Source organism: Lepisosteus oculatus, chromosome 13 (genome assembly GCF_040954835.1).
Source record: "Lepisosteus oculatus isolate fLepOcu1 chromosome 13, fLepOcu1.hap2, whole genome shotgun sequence".
Classification (NCBI taxonomy): Eukaryota; Metazoa; Chordata; class Actinopteri; order Semionotiformes; family Lepisosteidae; genus Lepisosteus; species Lepisosteus oculatus.
This window is the reverse complement of record NC_090708.1, coordinates 14819744-14838001: the sequence shown is the minus strand read 5'-3', so window position 1 is coordinate 14838001 and position 18258 is coordinate 14819744. Positions and strand designations below refer to the sequence as shown.

Here is an 18258-nt window from a genome sequence, read left to right as displayed (position 1 = left end):
ACAAGAATTACATTACAAAACATTCAATAATATTCAGGTCGCAAACGAAGCAGATTGTGAAAGACTTACCTCAGAGGGATTTCAATCAGAGACAGAAACTTTGTGAATTGAGAAACCACTAAACTTTTTATGTTGGGATCTTTGTCACGGATTTTTTGTAACTGAATCATCAGGGCGTCTACCTATAAAGCCACAGATTGTCAAAGAAAACCCAATAAAAAATGAAGTTAAGAAGAGAAAATGCATATACTGTATCTTATTTAAAACAATAAAGCTTAGTTTTGTCCTCCAAATCTGTCCCTTTATTTAGTCACACAATGCTGACTGATTTAACTTCAAACTTTGAGGAGATCGAAATGAACAGGACAAAATGTATTCTAGGATTATGGACAGCCCAGTTGCAATAAACAATAAATATAAAAACATGAAAAATTACAATATATATCAAATCAAAGTGTTGTAGCCACACTTAGTCTTTAACCAAAACACTGAAAGTGGATAATCTCTGCTTTACTTGAACACAATGGCTATTTAACTTACTACGACAAAGTTAATTTAGATATGACACTTAAAAACTTGAATGTCCTATGCATAAACATGGAGTTTTGTTCACCTCTGTATACCCATTCCCCTGTCAATTCACTACTGAGGGTACACTCCTCCTTGTCAAGTTGAGGATGTAGGTCATGTGTTTTCAGGCTGGACTAGCAAATAGCAGAGTGCAAAGTGAGGCAACTACAGTGGCCAGCAGTGGAAATACATATTTTTTTAATTTGACCTGGCAGTGAAAACTGGGTACACTCCTCGTAAAAGTGACTTGCCTTTGAACTTGACAAAAACCCGTCTCCAGCTTCTTCAGATTCCAGTTCGGCTTTCTCTCCAGGATATTCAACCAGCTCCTCAACTTTGATTTCTCCCCTACAAAGGGGGCATTTGGCATTCTGATGGAAGGTACATGCAGAGGAAAATTGAGAATTGACAGGTTATTGGAAACCGTGACTCTGATTTCCAGTGGTGCCTGAATTTACATTTTTACAACTCTGCAATGAATGTGGTAAATTCAACAAAACCTTAGTTGCTTCACAGCAGGATACTCGGCTTTGTGCACTCATTGTTACAACGTTAAAAATAAAGATTCTTCGATTTCAGCGTTTTCATCCAAAATGTTGCAGATTTCAAGATAGCTACATATTTATATACCTAATTTTACATCTTAGTTTAGGAGCTATAAACAAGGATTGCAACTTCAAAAAAATAAGAATGACTTAATTAGAATAAAAAACAACAAAGAGTGGGTCCACACTGAGGGGAAATGAGAATCCTTGCTGTAGAAGGAAGGAAAGGGAAAGCCGATGAGCATTTAACTCTCAAGAACCTAGAACTATCACTGCCTCAGCCAGTTAAATGTTTTGTTTTTTTTTGTTCTAACAAAGTAGAATATTAAGTGAAACTGAAGTATCTATTTTATTAACTAATTGCGATATACTGACCCTATATAATGATGAAAAGGAAGTAACTGTTTCTAGTCTGTCATAAACAGGCAGTTTGTAACACTTTTCAAACAAATTGAAACTGTTTTTATTCAATTTGAGTCCTGAAATGACTTACTTCTTTAAATCAGTTTTCCTCTAATTTGTCATCTCCAGCGCGACACAATAGGTGTACACTGTCAGTGACTTGTGCACAACGTGCACTGAATGTGAAAACCATTTTTTTCAGTTGCTGCCGTACGAACCTGTTCTGCGCGGATGACTTCACAAATGCAAGGCTTGCAATACACATGCGCACACTGTGTTATCACAGGCAACCTGAGGGACTCCAAGCATATGGCACATTCTTCATCCGAACCAGAGTTCAGAACCATGTTTATTTTGTTTATTAGCTTCTCTCTTAATTCACTTGGCGTTGCATCTTCTGTTTTTTGCCAAAAAGAAAAGGATTTATTATAAGCTCATACTTCCAATGCAAGGCTAAAAGGACGCATTGAAATCAGTAAAAATAACATACATCACGTTCTCACTGTAAAACATTTCCGGACAAGCAAATTACTTTTGCTTTTAAAAAATTAACACTTGGACTTCTGCTCTGAACTGGAGCTCAGCCATAGGGAAAGCTGCTGGAAAATAAGAACACCCACTTGCCTCCAGGCCACACAAAACAAGCACTCAAGTGCGAACATGGAAAATAAGACATGCTGGTTATTTCATCATATTTGTCAGTTTTCATTTTTTTCAGGTATCCAAATGCCGCATTGCAAATCGTTCACCAGCCACTTGTTTTAATTTGGAAAGACAACCGTGCTGTTCTCACACTAACCTGTTGGTCCTGCTGCTCCAGGGGAGTTCCTCAGCAACCCTGGATGGCAGCACACCTGCCGAAGCCTGACCAAGATGGCTAAAACGTCGGCATAGTTTGTCAAGACAGTCCCTTCCCTGAAGTACCTGGAATTGGATTCCGGTGAGACAGAGAGAATGAATACTGATGAAGGTGGCTGGGGAGGGCTCCAGTTGGCTAGGATATCCTCATCGTGCTTTATCAACAGATAAAGGTTGACTTTAAAACTTGGATGTTTCTAGAACTATTCTATATATATACACATTAATAAGAAAATTGGGAAAATTTTAAGTGGCAATGTATTGCTTTAGAAATCAACTATCCCCACACCACATAGAACAGTGTTACGGATGACTGTTTAAAATTTCCTCCAGCTTTTAAAAGTAAACCCTCAAACCCACAATTTACACTTTGAAGGTAAAACAGCTCCCACCCACAGTACAAGGCGACACTTAGTTTTTTCTGCACTGGCTCTGAAACGCATCGCCTTCTGAGAGCCGTTGTTCGGAATCGGATGACCGCCGGGGCTTACCGTCTGATGATGGACCTGCCTTCCTTCTGGACTGCCTCGTACACCCGTCTCTCGTCCTCGGTCAGCGTCACATGCTGAACGCGCACATTCCGCTGGGGCAGCTCCACCACGGGCTTGCCTTTTATTGTACTCGCTTTTGTCCTCCTCAGAGTGATACCCTTAATCAATGCCTGCAGGTGCCTGAAAGAGGAAAACAAACCCGTTCAGGTGAGATTGTTTGCTGAAGAGCTGACCCATGCCACATAATAAAATGGGCACCTCAAAACCTCTCGTTGAGGACTTGCCTTCGGCGTAAAAGGCTTTGCATCAGGACCTTTATATAGCACACTAGCGTAGTACCGGATACAAAAATACTTTTACCTGCCCCATTCTGTTCATGATGTTATCATTATCTACATGGCAAAGCATCATTGGACAGTTAAACCTCAGCAAGAGAACACAATGCAATGGAGAAGACTCATAATCCAATGCTGTCAGTACAAATACAAAGTGCAAATATGTCTATACATTCACACACACCCCATATTACATACTGTAATGCTATGCATATTTCAAGTTCATTGACTGCTTATGAATGCAATGTCATGCTTTTAATAACGGTAAATCAGAAAAGATACTCTTCCCACAGTCAATCCTACTCGTCAGTCAACCGCCCTTGTCCCTCAATACATACTGGAGTCCATCTTTATCACCCATAGTCACAGGTCGCTGAATGATTCTGTTCCACCACTCCTTCACATCGAAGGGTTTCAGCTTTAAGAAGGCGATCAATGTCCACACATCCTTCAGGGAGTTTTGGATTGGGGTACCTGAAGCCATAAAACAGATTTAAATTTAATGGCTTGTATGGTTAACAGGTTGAACCACGCTAAAGAGCTGACGAAACCATTTAAATACAATTCATACAGATATGAGAGGTAGGAAGTACAATGAATTAATTAATATCATACCCCAGGAAATGCCAATACTTAGATCACATCCCAAGACACGCACTAACACACTAATATGAATATAACAGCAAACAGCAAAAAGCCTAATGCATCTCTGTTTTTTTTAAGTGATGTTTTTTTGCCTAACATTCCTTTGCACTGAAAGGCACCACCTGGTGGACAGACAAGCACAGAGTTTTTTATTTAAACCTTTATTTACACAGATAATTTTCTTCTAAAACAAAGTGCAATATCCCAGAAGAGGCCCAGTACTAAAACGGGCATACAATGCAGAGATCTGCTTGCTTGGTGATGTTTCAAAACAACACTGCTTGCTCCTTAACCTCAACGTGTAAAAGGTCAAATAATGTTGGGGCAACGGTTTTTTACAGACCGACCTGTTAAAATCCATCTTCTCTGGGCCGTCAGATCCAGCACAGCCCTGCTCTGCAGTGCATTGGGGTTCCTGATCGTATGTCCCTCGTCCAGCACCACCCGCAGCCACTCCATCCTGTGCAACGGGCTGCTGTTCTTATTCTGTCAGCAATGGAAGAGGGGCACCACATAACTAATAATAGTCAACGTTATGTGACATAGCACCTTTAAAGTTAGCTTCTCAAAGCACTTTACAGAACGACGGCAACAATAAAAAAAATACACAATTATGCACAATACACAATAAGTGGAGACAGTAGAAGGAGGTACTGAATACAGTAAGAGTAGAGAGGTAAAGAACAGAACCAGTTTGTGAAAGCCCTTCTAAATAAGGTTTTCAGTCTGGATTTGAAGGAGTTTAGATAAGGTGACACTCTGATACACTTATGAAGAGAGTTCCAGTGCTCTGGGCATAACAGGAAAAGGTCCTGTCACCCATAGAGTGTAGACAGGCTTGGGGGACAGACAGGAGACCAGAAGTAGAAGAGCGAAGGTTGCGAGGTGGGGAGTAGGACAATAGTAGCTCAGACACGTACTGAGGTGCCAAGCCACGCAAGAGGATTTTGAAGTCGACGCGAAACCCAACACAATTTCTAACCGCTTTATCCACTACGGGGGCCGTGGGGGAGCTGGAGCCTACCCTGGAAAGCAGGATAGGACGCAAGGCAGGACACACCCTGACACACGCATGCACTCACACCAGGACCAGTTTTCACAGAAGTCAATTAACCTACAGTACCAGCATGTCTATGGACTGTGGGAGGCAAGTAAACCACCTGGAGGAAACCCATGCTAACACAGGGAGAATATAGCACATCCACGCAGAAACTGAAGTTCCGGAATCGAACCCAGGGCCCCAGTGCTGTGAGGCAACAATGAGAACCACTACGCCACCATGCCACCCTCACATTCAAATCCTAATGACAAAATCACTCAAATACAGGGCAAGAATGTTTCTGTAAACAAAATCTTTGTGTGTGCAGTTGTCCTGGGGAGTAGCCTATCACATGAGGAAACAGAATTCAGAGCTTCTTCACTCACCCCGTAGTCTACAGCCAACACGTTGTAGGTTGTTAACACCACATCCTGCTTCGCCAAGAAGGAGGCATCTCTGCTGCGATCCGAGCCATAATACAGATACACATTCAGACTGACGTCCGCGCGAACATGCTGCTCAAACTGGTCCTGAAATATTTCCATATGTATACGTGAATTACACAGGTCCAAGGATACAAAATCACTTTGGTGGGAATGTTTTGGAAATGTAATACTTGTTAAATGGTTGTCATGCTTACAAAAACTGAAGATGGAAACATAGCCTAACACATGGCAACTATAAATTGTAGTTAAAATTGTTTTTCCTTACAATTAGGCTCTCCACATACTAAAAAATAAAAAACAGTAATAAAACTACTGTATATAGTTTTTCATTTCTGCCAACTTATTTTGCAAGGCATTTTTATAAATAGAACATTGTACATAAAACAACAAAACAAAACAGTTTTAGTTTTTGCAGTGACAAGACTGTCCTAATGTGGACAGAAACAGCACTGGTTATCTACAGCAGGGTGTTAGAAGCTACCTCTGCTGGCGGATACAAAGCCTGCACTTACCATCCAGTTACTGAGCACCGACAGAGGACAGATGATCAATGTCGCTCTGGCTATTTTAGTTTCAGTCCTAGAACCTTTAAAGGATGTTTTGGGAACACCTAACAAAAGAAAAGTACAAAATGGTTGACAAAACACCAAATCAGCATATACTGTATTCAACTTCTATTACTTGCACAATATAATGCAAATGTATTCAATGTATAATATAAATAAAGCTGGCTATGTTTAAGTAATAGAACTCTACCCACATGTACACGAAATAGGATTTTCCCTTCAAAATACACTGAAAACAGGCCTGACCTTTTTTGGGGGCTTTCTTTTGTAAAGGACGTTCAGCTATGAAACCCTCAAGCGCAGCAGCAAAATCTGCATCGTCCTTCAAGGCTGAAAATCCACCTATGAAAGCAAAGAACCCATTCAATGTACACAAAATTTAAGAATATCAATATTATACGCACCTACAAATACAGCCCCACATCAGCAGAGCCATTTCCTCTCATATATCGAGATGAGGATTACTGTACTTCAGAAACCCCTGTTTTACTTTGTTCCAATTAGTTGTATCACTCTTAATACAACTATTGAACTAAAAACTGATAACCTGCTTTATGCTAATTTTTGGTTCAATAAATGACTTGCTTTACCTGTACAATTTTCATGGCATTTGGCCAACAGAACCCAGCTTGATGTATCAACTGATTTTCCCCTAATGCTGTCAAAAAAGATCCTAAAAGGATACCAGTGAATGATGCTCAGACACAGGGTGAGGGTCAGTGTCAGAGAAATGAATTTTTCATTAACTGAAACACCAAAATAATACACCACAATGAAGGGAATTCTAAAATACAGCCCCTGGCACAGGGTTAATTCTTATTTCTAATCTCATTCTATTTTTAATCAACTGAAACAATTGTTAAACAATTAAGCAAACAAATAGTTTAATTAAAGGTTTGCGAACAAGAGATAGGTACTCCAGAAACATGACTGGATAAAATCATATTAACTTGCTTTTCTTTAAACAAGCAATTTAGACGCTCACACTGAACACTGCTCTGTGTGACTAAAATTCTTAAATAGCTTAAAAGTGGATGAAATATGTAATTCCTACCACGCATGTATTTAACATTGATTATTTTGACCTATTCCTTAATAGTTAATTCCTTAACAGTTAATGCATGGACATATGATCTTGCACTCTTTTTGCTTCTCCCTGGTCTGATTTGTCTTCAAATCAACAGACACAAACAAGCACACAAGTGAATTAAGGTGCACAGAGTGCTGGTAAAAATAAAACAATGGCAGTCACTTACTTTTCTTCTTGGGGGATACCCCACTGTCAGACCCTTCGGAATCACTGCTGTAGGTGTACTTAACCTTAACTTTAGATCTTTTTAAAAAAGACAAAGAAAACAAAGAAAGACAAAGAAAACTCTTTCCTGTTAAATGATGATATTCTGCATGGCACAACTACAGTACTGTATATCCAAAAAATATTTATTATGTGCAACTAGAAAAGCCATCTTCATAGCAGTAAATGTCAATATCACACCTCACACTCATTTTTTATTTTCCTTGCAAAATAATTTGTGAAAACAAGTAATTCATACTTTGCCCAAATTGGTGCATTATACATAATGACACGTTACTGTTCTTGGTCTCTTATGCATCCAGCTATTCATGACATCCACATCAGGAGAAAGATCAGTCAAATAAAGATACAGTATCAGTCAAAAGAGTTAAACTGATAAAAACTTCCATAGTAATAAGCATTGTTCCATAGTGATATGCAAGTAGGGGCGGGTCAGTGGCTCTGTGGCTAAGGATCTGCGCCTGTGGCTGCAAGGTTGCTGGTTCAATGTATTCAGAGGAATCCTACTCCGTTGGGCCCCTGAGCAAGGCCCTTCACCCCAACTGCTCCAGGGGTGCTGTGTAAATGGCTGACCCTGCGCTCAGCCCAAGCTTCTCTCCCTGTCTGTGTGACTCATGGAGAGCAAGCTGGGGTATGCAAAAAGACCAATTCCTAATTCAAGAAACTGTATATGGCCAATAAAGTGATCTTAAATCTTAAATGATAACTTGGTCAAAGCTGTGCCACTCCAATTTTCCTCTATTTGCACATCAGTTTTAATCCACAATAACCCCCGAGTACAGAAAGAGAGTATAAAAAATAAAAGCATTGTGCCAGTTTAATGTTGTCCTTTATGCAAGGCCTGCAGAATAGTGTACAGAGCTCCACGTTTTTGAATTGTACATTTTAAAAATAGACAATGGTAGCAATAAATAAACACACTTACAAATTGTGAAGTTTGTTCCTCCAGGGCTTTAGACTGTTCTGAAGTTCTGTATTTCCTCATTTTAGGTGTATTTACCTTTTCGCACGTGAGCTGCTCACAGAGGCTTCTGCTGGAACTGGGTCCTTTGCACTTTTCACAGACCTGTCTTCCACTGTACTTTTCTCTAACTCCTCTGGAAATGTCCACACAGATCCTTATTAGTTTGAGACCACTGAAAGTTCATGACTGACATTCTGAGATCTCCGTCTTTGTTGAAGTTCTCAAAGGTGTGATGTAGGACCTCAAATAATGTTTGAACCCCATGTTAGGTTCACAAGCAATGAGTTGCTTAATATGTGGCTGTTTTAATCTCTCTGCCACTGCTCAAGTGAAACTCCGCTCAGGGGCAGGGAATAAACACAAACCTAAGTGTTTCTAATAGCAAGTTCATAACACTGTCAGACGTAATGGAAAAGTAATCTCCATACAAATTTGGAGAACTGGTCTGCATGTATACCTAAGTCTGCTACAATTCAAGCTCTGAAAGTAGTTGTAATGATTTTCTTCAAGCTGATATTCAAATAAGAGAGCATGAAAAATCTTGCTTGTGTCTTCACAAGCTAAGGATTTCCAAATATACTGTAGTTTCCCGTCTTGGCAAGTCAAAAGTTAAATAGTCATTTAGTATACTTGGTTTGAATTTTTATGTCATGTGGTTCTTTTAAAATGAGGAAGCTGGTAAAACTGAAAATAAGGTATAACAGTTTACTGTACCTTTTCTAGTTCGCTTCCTTTCTTTTCGTTCTTTGGATGCCGAAGATCCAGGAGCAAGAGCATTTTCCTGAAATAAATGAATATATATATATATCTGATACATTTCTTTGTATTCTAGAAAAAAGGACCAACCATTAATGATGCATTATTCTAAAAAATGATGCTGCATTAGTAGTAATGGCAAAAATGTAATTATTATCATATGTTTTCTTACCGTTGACAATGTCTCTGTAGGAAGAGGTCTCCCATTGTGAAAGTTGGAAAGAATCAGTGCAATGGTGGTAAGTGTTTTACCCTGTATTGGAAACAAAATATTGGAAGCAAACCTTACTGCATTTAGAGAAAATAAACATATCACACTTGAAAAAGATTAAGGAAACTGAAGACATCTTTAAGGCTAGTAACATTTTTTGAAAATGTACAGATTTACCGAAAGGTAAAACGTACTGTTTTGACCAAGTATTTTTAACAAGTGTACAAATGTAGTCTATTGTTTTCAGAAATATGAAAAAATAGTACATTCCTCTGGTTAATTAACCATTTCAACAAAGTTATTGTTCTTACAGTCATATTCCATTTTCTTACCAGCCCCATATCGTCAGCCAAGATCCCCCCATGAACCTTCTCTGGTTTTTCTTTAACAGCAAAGTTAGTGAGGACATTAAAATACAGATTATTCTTCTGCTCCCAAAAAGGTGGTAAATCATTGTTATTTTCTCTCAGTACCATCCAAGCCAGTGCCTGCTTCTGATGTGGCAGAAGGGGTGTGCCAACAGCCTGAAATATATAAAATAGCTTGATTTTTCAGTCAATTGTTAAAAAAAAGGTCAGAATTGTAGTAGAACAACAGCTGCAGCTAGCCCCATCAATACAATAACAGTTACTAGCCTGGGCTAGAAACTTGACCTAGTACCTCCCAAAGAGCCCGGATAAGTATATATGGGATTTTATCAACTGATACCTACTGTACAGTTAGCCCACAACCCAGGACAACCTACAATTCACATTCCGTATGGCTAACGATCCAAGACTGTTGATCTCATCCCCACTCTGCTTTGCACATAGCAAAGACTAGAACATATTAACCAAATTTTACAAAAGATATGTAAAACACTTTACTCAAGGAGCAGTGGCATTCCTGAACAGAACTTATGGAAGCCAAATCCAGTTGTTGGGCACCCAAAACGTTCCTTTGGAGGCCAAGGACAACTACTTGCTTTTCTCAGTCCCATTCAAGCTAACGAAACCATAACAAGAGACGGACGAGAGATGGCTAGATGGACAGACGCATAGACACAGAAAGACAGTCTAGATAAACAAAGATCTACTTTAAGATAAAAACTTCGTCATATCGCTTGTTCACAGCCTGAATGCCAGTTTCAGAACACAAAGTTGAGTTATACATAACCCTCAATAAGAAATAATAACAAGAAGAAAGACAGCAAAACAATGACAGGTACATTTAACGAGCAAGAAACACTAAGAAAGAATCATTACTTCAGCTGGTTCCATCTCCTGAATTTTCTCTTCCATCAGGTTATCAAACAATTTGTCAAACACGTTCTGAAGCTGTAAAGGAGAAAAAACAGAGGTGACTATTACATCACTGAAAAAGCTTTTGAAAAGCTACAGGTTTTTTAAAGATAATATTATCCATTCTGAAAATAAAATACAACAGAAAAGAGAAATAGAAATGTAACATACATTTTTATTTTTAAAAAAACAGAAATATTTTAAAACCAAGTAAAATGTCCTTCATGATCTTAAGATGATCTGGGATGTTTACTTTTCCACTAGGATAAAAAAACTCAGTACATGTACATTCGTCACTTGAAAGCCATAAGCTTCCACACTTTAAAAAGGCATTTGTCTGAAATGTGGAGCTGTGATTTGTCATACTTCTGTGGTTTTAAGAAAACACCCCAAGGCTCTGAGGAGTCTCCAGGAAAAATGTATTTTAAACTAAAAAAAAAGAACAACATGGGGAAATGAACAGATTTGGTTGAAATACAAAAAGAATGATGCTCACTACACTACCAATAATTTAATGGAACTTTTACAAGACAGCAGCAGTTAGATCCCATGCCACATCAGAAAGTGCTTTGAAGTGTGTTCCTAACATCACTGATGCTACCAACATGAAAAGCACCTCCAAGCCCATTTTTGCTGCTTTAAGGCCGAAGATACAGACCTGTTCCCGTGTCAGTGGAATGGCAGCTGGGCTTCCACGTAGTGGTGGAAAGAACTTATCAATCGTTGGCCCAGAAGCCTTTGCACTTTTTCCTCCAAATCCTAAAAATCACAACATTCATTAAAATACATTAATTGCAAATACATTGTCTTTTTTATTTATGTGCTCTAGATTTGAGAATTAAAACAAGAATCTTAATTACCTTAACTGTTTTACACTACTATATAGTTATAGAACTACACACATTTCTTGGCCTTCCATGACTTGTAATGTGATGCTACATTTCAATTCTAGTCACTACCGTTTAATTTGAACAAATTTAACAGTTTAATAAGAAACAAATCCATATCGCCTATAAACTAAAACCAGTCAATAACGTCTGTCCTTTCTTAATATTTCATGCTTTTCTTTGAAACTCTGAACAACCATTTCCTATATTTTCATCAAGAAGTGGAAAGTATGGGATGCAATGACTGTTAGCCCTTAAACGCACACCTTTTCCTGATCTGTGATGCATGCAGAATATGCTTAAACATGTATTTTTATCTTATGTTGGGTAACTAATGCAAACGTTTGTCATGCTGGGGAACAACGGCTGTACCTTCTGAAGTGGGGCCAAGTCGAAACCCATGCTGTCCAAGCTTATTCATTACTGCGGCCTTATTTTCCTTCTGGCCCCAGAAAAAGAGCTGTACTGGCATGGCAAACGTATTCGTGGCACCAAACGGTACAATCCTGAATCAAAATTAAAAAAAAAACATGTAATGCAGCATGACATTTCATCGGAGTCCAGCAGACCTAAGACCAATCACACAAACATCACTTTTCTCATTGACTGGAGTAAAATTCAATGTATTAATCCATATTCCATTACACAATATGGATTACCGTTTTTTCAGCTCCAGTACACGGGTTAAAGTTCCAAACACACAGCTGGGACACATGAACCCGTTACGTCATGTGGCTGTGCATGTGGGACAGTATGAGCCCCACAGCTCCTTACTGGAGTCAGCACTGAGCGCAAGAGCTGACAGGTCCTTTACTGACGTCTCTAGGATCACAATGGCTCCTGGCAAGTCCCAGGAGTCAATACTACTACAGTAATGATAATAATAACAATAATAATAATAATAATACCTTACACTTATATAGTACTTTTTCAAAGCACTTCACAGGTAATGGGGACTCATCTCCACCACAACCAGTGTCCAGCCACCACCAGGATGAAGTAGGGTGGTGAAGCCAATTCATAGATGGGGATTAGGAGGCCATGATTGGTGAAGGCCAGGGTAAGACCCTCTACACTTTTCGAGAAATGCCAGGGGATTTTTAATGATCGCAGTATATGGTCCTTGTCACTATACTGGGGCATCAGGACCCACACAGACCACAGGGTGAGCTCCCTCTACTGGCCCCACTAACGCCACTTCCAGCAGCAACCTCAGCTTTCTCAGGAGGTCTCCCACCCAGGTACTGACCAGGCTCACGCCTGCTGAGCTTCGGTAGGTTGTCAGCTGTGAGTTATAGGGTGATATGGCTGCTGGCAAATCAACTACAAGGCAGATCCAGGATCTACAATTCCAGCTAACTGACCTCAGGCTGTGATGGTCCCTGGGGAAATACTGGCCATAGCCAGCTAATAAACCTGCAACACCTGAGCTACAGGGCCCAGTCTGGGACCTTCACTGGCAGCACTATTCAGGAGCTCCAGAGAACCTTTTAATGGCAACTGCAGAGCTTCAGTACATGGATTACTCAGACATTTCCTGTTCTGGCTGCAGCCTGATTTGAGGTGTTCGCACTTAGGTGCGAACACGTTTTCAAAACAAACACCAGTCTTCTGTTGCACAGACGTTTTCGTGGTCCACTGCTGCATTCCACCACATGTGAAACGGAATACAAATAAGCGTCCAAGATTGCATTTAAGAAACTCACCCTTCCACCTTTGCCAGCTTGTTGTCCATGATGTAGGCCATCGGCGCTGCCAGCTCTCGCTTGATGTGCCCTACCTGGTGGCCGTACACGTTGGTCACCTGAACCGCATTTTTGTCATAAGGATTTTGAGGTTCCCGCACCAGGGAGACCATTTCTCGCTTGTTGACCTGAAAATGATATTCGTTACATTGCGTCATTCTACCTGCAGGTCTCTCTTGCTACAGTAGGTTTAGTGTTTTAAAAAACCTATGAAGAAAAACACATACTGTACAGTATACTGTATGTATTTAAAGCTTCACTATACAAGACATCCTATACACCTCCACCCATACTGTACATACCTATACTGCATTAAAAAAGGTAATAGAAACACCCATATATTTACACAATATCACGCTTACCACTCCAGTATAGTAACGGAGCCCTACAACATTCCCTCGCAGGCTTCCAAACAGCACCAGTGCCTCTTGATCATCCTCGCCAGGTACAGTGGAAGATTCTGCATATGTGCGGCTTATTGCCTGGGACAGCGTCTCTGATCTGTCCGCACCAGTAAAGAAATCAATGGAAAACAGGGAAGATCTTGCAAATCGCCTGTGCTGTGAAAACTGCATGGTCTTGTACCTGCAATTAGAGAGCAACAGAATGGAATTCAGAAAAAAATGTTTTTCACAAATTGCACTATTGCAACCTCAGCACAAATGCAAGATTTCCTTACGCCTGGCTGACATAAGAACTATGAGTCCAGCAAACAACAGGCAAATGAGAAACTTCAACTTCTGTTTATCTGAGAGTCATAACGTTTCAAAATAAAAGCTCATTTTCATTTTAACCTCGTCAACACTGGGCTTGAAATCTTTCAAATACCAAACACAGCTGCAAGTATATTTGGTAACAAATACAAATGAGAGAATATTTCTTATTGCAACATTTCAAATAGTTTGCACGAGTCCTATCGCACTAGAAAGACTTAAACCTTTTACTATTTGATATTGTCAATAACCTCAAACCTAGTTCTTGGCCATCTGAAAAAATTATTAATATTTGCTCAGCAAAGGTAATTGTGGCACAAATAAAACTGACCTGAAAACTAAAATAATACCTATTCTCAAAACATTATATTCACAAAACCAAATACAGTTATTTATATTTATTTTGGTAATTTAATGCTTGATTCATCATTAATACTCCAACACTAATTTCCTTTTGACTACTGTCTATTGTATACAGGAGTTATATAGTCTTGATCTAAAAAAACGCCACATAGACACGTTCTATGAATAGAACGTGGTCTGTGACATCACACATATTTGTCCTATAAATGTTTCTAGAACAGAATAAAAGTGCCTAAAAGTGCCACTTCCTGTGATCCCAAGTGGCACAACCAGTGAAGGTGTGTGCACTGAGTGCACGTTCCCTGTGATCCAGCTGTCCCAGGTTGAAGCCTGGGTTATGCCACTACTCACTGGTGACTGGCCTTTCTAAGGCAGCAGAATGCTTTCAGGGGTGGCCTGGGAATGGTCAGTCAATCCAACTTCCAGCAAAACAGTGACCCGTACGACGTCCTGGATGTGGACGTCTGCAGTGATGTCATTGAGTGAATTGCCTCTCCTTCTTCTTGTCACACACCTACAGGGTACTTGACATCATGCTCAAGGATCTGTAAGAGTTCCATTATGTTGACACATTTTAACAAGTAGCATGGTGGCACAGTGATCAGTGTTGCTGCCTTGCAGTGCTGGGATCCTAGGTTTAATTCCTAGCCTAGTGTGCTATATGTGAGGAGTTTGTGTAGGTTTCCTCCCAAGGTACAAATACATACTGGTAGGTTAATAAGTGTCTGGGAAAACTTGCCCTGCTGTGAGTGTGTATCTGTGTGTGCCCTGTGATGGACTGGTGTCTAATCCTGGGTGTACCCTGCCTCACACCCTTTCCTTGCCAGGATAGGCTCCAGTCCCCCTCTGACCCTCAAATGAAAGAAGCAGACAAAAAATGTATGGATACTTAGTTTCATATTGGCCTTGCCAATAACAGTACTGTACATGTGAAGATTTCCAATTCACTGGAAGAGACACTATTTGAAAGCTCCACCAATTTGTAACTTTTTGGAAACTTGTGGAAAACCTCTCTGTCTTCACAGATACTGTAGATAGATAAGACTTTATTGATCCCAAAGGGAAACTGAGGTGTTACAGCAGCCCAGCCCAAGACAAGCGAAAACAGACATCAGAATAGACGTAAAATTAAAATACGTACAGTAATAAAAAATAAATACATAGTTAGATGTGTGCAAAATATGCTCATAGTCACTGTAAAACAATAACATTTGTGCAAAACGTGCATAGGTATATACAGATTGAGTGCCCAAAAAGTACAATAGTGCAACATGCTGTCCATAGACGAGCAGATGAAGGGCTAACAGTCCTAGCCTAGGGCAGCGTTATACACCCTGACAGCCGCCAGGAGGAAAGACCTGCGGAAACGTTCCCTTGAGCACCGTAGCTGGAGCAGTCTGTTGCTAAAAGTGCTCAGCTGCCCAGTTACAGTCCCATGAAGTGGATGAGAGGCGTTGTTCATGATGGTTGTAAGCTTGGTCAGCATTCTCCTTTCAGCCACCACCTCCAGGGGGTCAAGGCTCAGCCCCAACACAGATCCACTTGATGAGTTTGTTGAGCCTATTTACATCTCTTGTCGTGATGCTGCTGCCCCAGCACACAACATCGTAGAAGATGGCCGCTGCCACCACTGATTCAAATAAAATGCGTAACAGTGTTCCACATACACCAAAGGACCTGAGCCTCCTAAGAAAATAGTTGGCTCTGACCTTTCTTGGACAGGGTGTCAGTGTTAACAGACCACTCCAGCTTATTGCTTGTAGGACTGCACCACCTCTATGTCCTCGCCCTGGATGGAAAAAGGGTTCAGCAGAGACTTATTCCTTCGAAAGTCCATGACCATTTCTTTAGTCTTGCTGGTGTTTAGCTGGAGATGGTTAAGATGACACCACTCCACAAAGTTGGTAACCAAGCTCATTTATTCCTCCTCCCTCCCCTAATACACCCCACAATTGCAGAGTCATCCAAAAACGTCTGCAGATGACACGCCTCAGAGTTGTACCTGAAGTCAGAGGTGTAAAAGGTAAACAGGAATGGAGCAAGGACAGTCCCCTGTGGAGCCCCAGTACTGCTAACAATCTGTTCGGACACACAGCTCTGCAGCCGTACATACTGTGGCCTGCAGGTCAGATAGTCTATAATCCAGGACACCAGGGGAGTGTCCACCTGCGCAGCTCTTAGCTTCTCTCTCAGTAATGGGGGATGGATGGTGTTAAAGGCACTGGAGAAATAAAAGAACATAACTCTCACAATGCTCCCCGTCTTCTCCAGGTGAGAGTTAGGTCTGTGTAGCAGAAAGATGATTGCATCCTCCACTCCCATGTGTGACCGGTAGGCGAACTGCAGGGGGTCAAGTGCTGTACTCACCAGGGTTCTGAGTTGGTCTAGTACAAGCCTTTCCAGAGTTTTCATCAGGTGTGATGTCAGTGCCACTGGTCTGTAGTCATTTAAGACTTTAGGGTGCCCCTTTTGGGGTACTGGCACCAGGCAAGGTGTCTTCCAGAGCCCTGGAACCCTTTCTAGTCTCAGGCTCAGGTTGAAGATGTACTGCAGCACTTCAACCATTCAATACCTACTTTTTAACCACTGGATCACAAGAGTGCAGGGGATCATTAAAGCAGATCTGTGAGATACCATCCACAGATACCATAACAGAGTACGATATGTTTCAATGATGTTGTATGACGATGAGAAATAAGGCTTTACAAATTAATTTCTAAATAACTTCACAGGAACATAAAAGAGCAGTAACGCTGTCAAATGTTCATTTAAATAGTAATTAATCTATATTTGGACATAGGTGTTGTAACAATAATTCCACTCTGCTCTCCTCCCCACTGAAAGCTGATGTGTGGCGAGTATACTGGCACACTATGGCTGCCGTTGCATCATCCAGGTGGGGCTGCACATTGGTGGTGCTGGAGGGGAGTCCCCATTGCCTGTAAAGCACTTTGAGTGGAGTGTCCAGAAGTGTAAGCAATTATTAATTATAATATTGAAGAACACATTATCAGTATTGTGAGCTACAGCACTAAAAAATTGATAAATGCAAATAATATTACAGAAAATTACTCCATTTCCCTAATGCACAATGTTTAGTACTTGTTAAATCGCTTAGACACATTCCTTACAGAGGAGCTTGTAAAAGCTGCTCTGTGTACCCTCCAATAATCTTGTTAGCTATACACAGCTCTTAAATTCAGAAACTATTTTAATCCCTTTCCCTGCTCCAAGCAGAATATGAATCTTTTTAGAAATCGTGACACTCCAGAATTACCAATTATTTTTAGAACCAACATTTTTTTTAACACTGATCGCTATTCAAAATAACAACACACTTCAAAAACACCACGCCTTGCAGAGAATAAGCTTGCACTGCAACACTAGTCCCAGAAAGAAATGCAAAACACCAGTTCCAAAACCGATACAGGTTTCTTACTGAACAAGGAAAATATTATTCAGTTGTCCATCACCATTGCAAACATTACACGGAAATACTATTTACAATAGCTTTTCAGACATCCCAACTTTGAAAAATGTATTTCAGCGAGGGGGGTCGTCCCTCCCGCGAAAACTTTCGGACCAGAGGGGGCGGGTCCCCCTCCGAAAACAAAATCACAGCTATATAATTAAATAAATCGCTGATAGATACTATAATATGTATGCATTATTCTATAAATGCTACAGTATAACTCACCAGTCCCGTTGAATAATCTCGCTTTCTTTGCAAACTTTCGTTGTACAGAGATGCCACTGGTTTAGCAGATTTAAGCGGATTCTCAGATGACTCAGGGTCATATTATATAATTAAATAATTCGCTGACGATTTCTTTCGGACCGGGGGTGTCGCCAACAGACAAATGTGGGAGCGGGGGGCGATTTCCGGCAGATTATAGATCACTTGAGGGGAGGCATGGAGGAGACGCTGACTTCCGAGAGACTTGAGATGTCAATACCGCATAATGCGCCACACGAGTTTTACGCTCAAAACCTATACACATACCCAAAACCCGGAAACAGAAACAAGATTTAGGATAGCTCAACAAATAAGAATTTGTCTGCCTTAGCTAAGCAGCGTATGAAAAAAATGCAGATATTTACTTCCCTTCTCCAATTAAAAATCAGAA

At 40.4% G+C, this 18258-nt stretch overlaps 1 protein-coding gene across 2 annotated transcripts in view; it reads right to left on the bottom strand.

The window, feature by feature from the left end:
• hltf (helicase-like transcription factor) overlaps positions 1–18258 on the bottom strand; it is a 22475-nt gene extending 4217 nt beyond the window's left edge. Inside the window, exons 1-21 of one of the 2 annotated variants that reach the window (XM_069197471.1) lie at positions 17829–18258; positions 13418–13640; positions 13017–13183; positions 11683–11816; positions 11082–11182; positions 10388–10459; positions 9476–9667; positions 9105–9185; positions 8891–8957; positions 8213–8309; positions 7154–7230; positions 6144–6239; positions 5844–5941; positions 5272–5415; positions 4194–4332; positions 3540–3675; positions 2867–3046; positions 2317–2441; positions 1736–1914; positions 818–941; positions 70–178 (exon numbers count right to left, since the gene is read on the bottom strand). In XM_069197471.1, coding sequence (XP_069053572.1) covers positions 70–178; positions 818–941; positions 1736–1914; positions 2317–2441; positions 2867–3046; positions 3540–3675; positions 4194–4332; positions 5272–5415; positions 5844–5941; positions 6144–6239; positions 7154–7230; positions 8213–8309; positions 8891–8957; positions 9105–9185; positions 9476–9667; positions 10388–10459; positions 11082–11182; positions 11683–11816; positions 13017–13183; positions 13418–13640; positions 17829–17929 — 2642 coding nt within the window. In that variant the 5' untranslated portion in view covers positions 17930–18258. Of the gene's footprint in view, positions 1–69; positions 942–1735; positions 1915–2316; positions 2442–2866; positions 3047–3539; positions 3676–4193; positions 4333–5271; positions 5416–5843; positions 5942–6143; positions 6240–7153; positions 7231–8212; positions 8310–8890; positions 8958–9104; positions 9186–9475; positions 9668–10387; positions 10460–11081; positions 11183–11682; positions 11817–13016; positions 13184–13417; positions 13641–14482; positions 14677–17828 lie in introns of those variants that run through there. The other variant, XM_069197470.1, reaches the window with a different exon arrangement.